Source organism: Anabrus simplex, chromosome 7 (genome assembly GCF_040414725.1).
Source record: "Anabrus simplex isolate iqAnaSimp1 chromosome 7, ASM4041472v1, whole genome shotgun sequence".
NCBI classification, from domain to species: domain Eukaryota; kingdom Metazoa; phylum Arthropoda; class Insecta; order Orthoptera; family Tettigoniidae; genus Anabrus; species Anabrus simplex.
Genome location: NC_090271.1, coordinates 168,022,782 through 168,027,340, shown reverse-complemented (window position 1 = coordinate 168,027,340; position 4,559 = coordinate 168,022,782). Strand labels below are relative to the sequence as shown.

Sequence of the window (4,559 nt, the reverse complement as noted above, 5' to 3'; positions counted from 1 at the left end):
GGATACTGGCCGCACTTAAGCGACTGCAGCTATCGAGCTCGGTAATATTAAATGAAGAATATTTGTAATTCTGTGCAATTATGATATATACAATATATTTTCTATGCTATTGGCTGCAATAAATACTTCATTAATTAATACGGGTTAACGTTTAATCCTTGAGAGAGCTGTGAAATTGGAAATAAATCCTAAAATTGTTCGGGAATAAAGATTAACAAAGAGGAAAAAAGAGAGTTATGAAGACACCTCTCAAAATAAGTAATAATATAAGTTATAAAGGATTGTTTTACGCTCTATAAAGACCAACAAACCCCAAGAAATTTTTGTTTCTAACTTGACAAAATTCAACTAATGTTATTGTTTTAACATCACGTACAATACACAGGAATCTTGAAAACTTGTTGCCCTGTGCGATGTTAATAGTAGTCAATCAGTAACAATAATAAGTTATCCTAATAAAAGGGAGAACTAAATACATAGGATGAAGATTACCGTAGATTCTACAATTCTGAACATGTGAAATCAAGGATAGTTCCTAATATGCATTAATAAAGAACCATAAATATGATTGTAACTCACATTGCCAGTTTCTTAATCATTATAGGTTTAAATACATAATCACGATTAGATACATTTTCACTGTAAATGGTTAGCCATCTAAGGTAGTACTTAATTAAATCATCTAAGAAAACAATGTACAGGAGAATCCAGCAGGACGACGAGAGACCTGTATATGTTAATTCTGTGAAGCCATTACTTTATTCGTATATATCCTCCTTGTCCGCGATATACTGCACTATATCTCGTGGTCGCATGAGTTTCTCAGCATCTCCATCAGGTATTTCGAACCCGAATTCATCTTCCATAGCCATGATAACCTCAACATGATCCAGTGAGTCCAAACAAAGATCATTTATAAAATGTGAATCTAATGTCAGCTTGGAGGGGGAGATTTTGTCGTACAGTCTTAGCACAAGGAGCACTCTATCACGAATAAATTCTATCGTCAGGGGTTCCTTCGCACTATAAAATCTTTTCGAAATGAAAACATTTCGCTGCAAGCCCGAAGTCGTCAAGCATTCCGTTCCAGTTCTTGCACCAACACTTATATCCCTCCTTTGAATTCCTGCGACCGTAGCTTTTGGTATCACACCTACAATAACTCGTGCTGTTTTCGCCAAGGCATTCAAGTTACGCACCAACATCGCCATTCTTCTGGAAAAAGACATAACCGGGGTTAAAAGAGTATTTCTGAACCCGAGAGTACGAGTAACTAAGAGGTTAGTACACCTAGTTCAGACTTACAACATATCTCATTAATAATACAGTTTCAGCAGGACATTCAGAGATACAACTACAAAAACTTATTGATCAGAACCTTGAAAGAGGTCAGGTTAAAGCCAAGATCCGCAGCCCACCGGGTATCAGCTGATTATACCCGCTCAGAGATATCCTGTTAGAGGGCGGTTAGAGAAAGTTCTGTTCTGTTCGTGAAGTTGAGTTGGGCTCGTTATTTCACCCAGTCACAATACTGTATTATATTTGTACTAGTTCTACACGCGGACACAATTCCAATAAAGTAGTACACCAATGCAGTTCTCAATTTGTCCTGAGTACGAAGTACTTGAAGATTGAGGGAAGTACGTAGACCATGCAGCGGACTCACAAAATGGTTTCAAAGCACTTGAAGTAGTTCATGAAAAGACGTATCACCTAGACAACTGAGAGTGAGGAAATATGTATACAAGACTATAGGAGATATAGGAAAAGCGCAGGGACACAAGGTATACTAATCTTCAAGCTAGAGTGGCCGATCTCAGCGACTTCTACAAAACATACACACCGGGCCAACATATAAGGGATAAGCAGGAGAGGGCAGTGGAACGACGGAGGGGTGGATATATGTGAGAGTGTGGGACTTTGGACAGATGGAAAGAAATATCTGAGCAACGTATATAGGGGATGGAGAGAGCTCAAAATGTCATTGAAATCGTAAACAAAAGATTAAGAGGGGCGACAGTGTGTTGATATGAACATCAATGAAAATGTACACGCGATCGGTGGGTTACTTGGACACCTAATTGGTGTAAATTGAAGAGGATATGTTTGACATTATACACATACCAGTTCAGCGTAAACTTGTTAGATTTTAGTGTTTGGAGCACGGAGAGAGAGTCAGTGAATATATTAGCAGATTGTATGGATGAATTTTTTATGTATAGTAATGTTTATCGTATGGCAAGGAGTTCAGCAGAAAAAAATAGAAAAGTGGGACGATAAGTGAAACAATTCAGCATACTGAGTCTGTTCGTAAAAAAAAGCAGCGCCGACACCACAAGAATTTTTGGATCCATCAGTATAAAAATTGGGACAGGCATTAGTGGATGAAATGCGAACTTTTTTAGAATGGAGAGGAAAAAATGAAAGCCGGTAAGGGAGCATAGCAAAAGAAGATTCTTTAGAATGAATAATAGTAGGAGTATATTGAATCACGTCGTATGCCACAGAATAGTATGGTAGCACATGACTACGAATAATAGTATGTTTAAATGGGGAGACAGACTCAAATGCCCAAATTAAGGCAGGGGCTCGGCAAGGATGTGTGATAGGTGATGAGAATGATTGAGCGAGTAATTGTATTTTGGGTATAAGGTTATTGGAGAGTACTAGAAGTCGTTTGAGGAGATACTTAGATGCTAGAAATCGGCGTCGAAGGAGAAGAGGAGGGTCACCAGTTTCAACTAATAAGGCATTAGTAGGAGTGGTAGACAACGCACCAAAACAAACTCGTAGTGCTTGATTTTGAGTTGTATTGAGGGACTGAAGGGCGGAGGGTGATGCAAGATCAATTATATGTGCACAGTAGTCGAAACAAGCACGGATGGTGGAGCAGTAGACTAATTTTGTTGTAGCAGGATCAGCTCCCCAGGAACGACGTGTAAGGGCTTTTAGGAAGTTAATATTCGTGGCAATACAGTTGCGTAGGTGTTGTATATGTTGGGAAAATTGTAATTTACGGTCAAGGATAATGCCAAGATATTTATGGTGCGAACGTATGGGAATTTCATAAGTATCGAACAGTAAAGGCTCGGAGTTGTAAACCCGCTTGGTAGTAAAGATTACGGCAGAGCATTTATCGGATGATAAAGAGAACCCATGAGTGTGTAACCAGGACTGAACGTGAATTAGCAGCCGTGTTATGCATTCGCGAGCAACATCGAAATCTTTATGGGAAAAGTAGAGAACTATGTCGTCGGCATACATAAGAATTCTGGCAGATTGGAGGGCAAGTTGCTCGAGGCCGGATAAATATAAAGCAAACAGTATTCCACTGAATATATCACCTTGAGGAACGCCGACAGTAGCTTGACGAGGGGATGGTGTAGTGAGAGGAGGTTTGAATATTAGAGTGCGAGACGTTAACAGATGACGTAGAAGAGTTATGCAAGTGGTTGGGATGCCTTTCTGTGCTAACACATCCCATAACATATTCAGCGGGACGGAATCAAAGGCACCTCGTATATCGAGGAAGACAGCAATAGTGTGTTCTTTTCTAGATTTAGCTAATAATATGTCTATTATTAGCATATTGATCGCATCCTGAGCATTTCGACCTTTACAGTAAGCATACTGATACTTGGGAAGAAGGGAATAATATTCTAAGTACCAAAGAAACCTTTGAAGCATGAGTTTAAGAAATAGTTTGCGTATACAAGATGGCAAAATTATTCCCCTAATATTGTGAGGGGGGTAATTGGACGACGAGGCTTTGGAACCGGGACTAGGAAAAAAATATTTCATTCGGGAGGAGGAGTCGTAGTATGTAACACAAAATTAAAGTACTGAACAAGCACTTGTAGGGCTTTGGTCGGCAACTGTTGTAACATAGCATATGAGATATAATCAGGACCTGGAGTGGATGATTTGCAGGAGTTAAGAACGGACGTGAGCCCAGGGAGAGTGATGGGACGAGAAAGGACTGAACACTGACTAGTGGAAGCAGAGATAGCTGGGGTATAAGGTGGAAGTGCATGATTTGGAGTGAGGGACCTTAGAAAGTCATTTAGAATAATCGGCGGGATTTGAGGGCGTGGGACGTGAGTGGAAGCCCGGGTGAGAGCACGGATAGCATTCCATAATTGAGATGCAGAAATATGGTTATGGAAAGAGGATATAAAAGTTTTCCAGGCCTGTCGTCGTTTTTGATTGAATACACGTCTGATATGTGCAATATGATGTTTGAGCTGAAAGTAGTGTGAAGGGGTTAGAGTTTTACGATAAATTTTGAAGAGTCTCTTGCGTTTAAGGATTAATTGGTGACATTCGCTGTCCCACCACTTTAATTTAGAGGTACCAGTTGTCATGGAGTTTGATGGTGTTGTAAAAGGATGGTATAGGTCCAGATACTGTGTTATTATTTGGAGAAGTGAGTGATAGGATAATTCTGTTACAGGGAAGGTCTCCAATTGGGTGACCATGTAGGAGTTAAAGCACGAAGCATTGAACTGTTTCATGGAACGTAGCGGAGCGATATAATGGTCGTTAAGTGGGTTTTTAGT

General features: G+C 39.8%; 1 protein-coding gene across 4 annotated transcripts; it reads right to left on the bottom strand.

Moving 5' to 3' along the window:
• Window positions 1-563: 563 nt before the first annotated feature.
• On the bottom strand, window positions 564-1,535 carry ND-ACP (NADH dehydrogenase (ubiquinone) acyl carrier protein). Of its 4 annotated transcripts, none has more exons than XM_067150790.2 (2): window positions 1,379-1,535; window positions 564-1,215 (listed from the first exon to the last, which is right to left on the bottom strand). In XM_067150790.2, the coding sequence occupies exon 2, from the start codon at window positions 1,209-1,211 to the stop codon at window positions 759-761; it is 453 nt and encodes a 150-aa protein (XP_067006891.1). In that variant the 5' UTR covers window positions 1,212-1,215; window positions 1,379-1,535; the 3' UTR covers window positions 564-758. The 4 variants fall into 4 exon arrangements, with proteins under 4 accessions (XP_067006891.1, XP_067006892.1, XP_067006889.1 ...); XM_067150791.2 differs by having other exon boundaries at window positions 564-1,212; window positions 1,379-1,512; XM_067150788.2 differs by having other exon boundaries at window positions 1,306-1,458.
• Window positions 1,536-4,559: the final 3,024 nt, after the last annotated feature.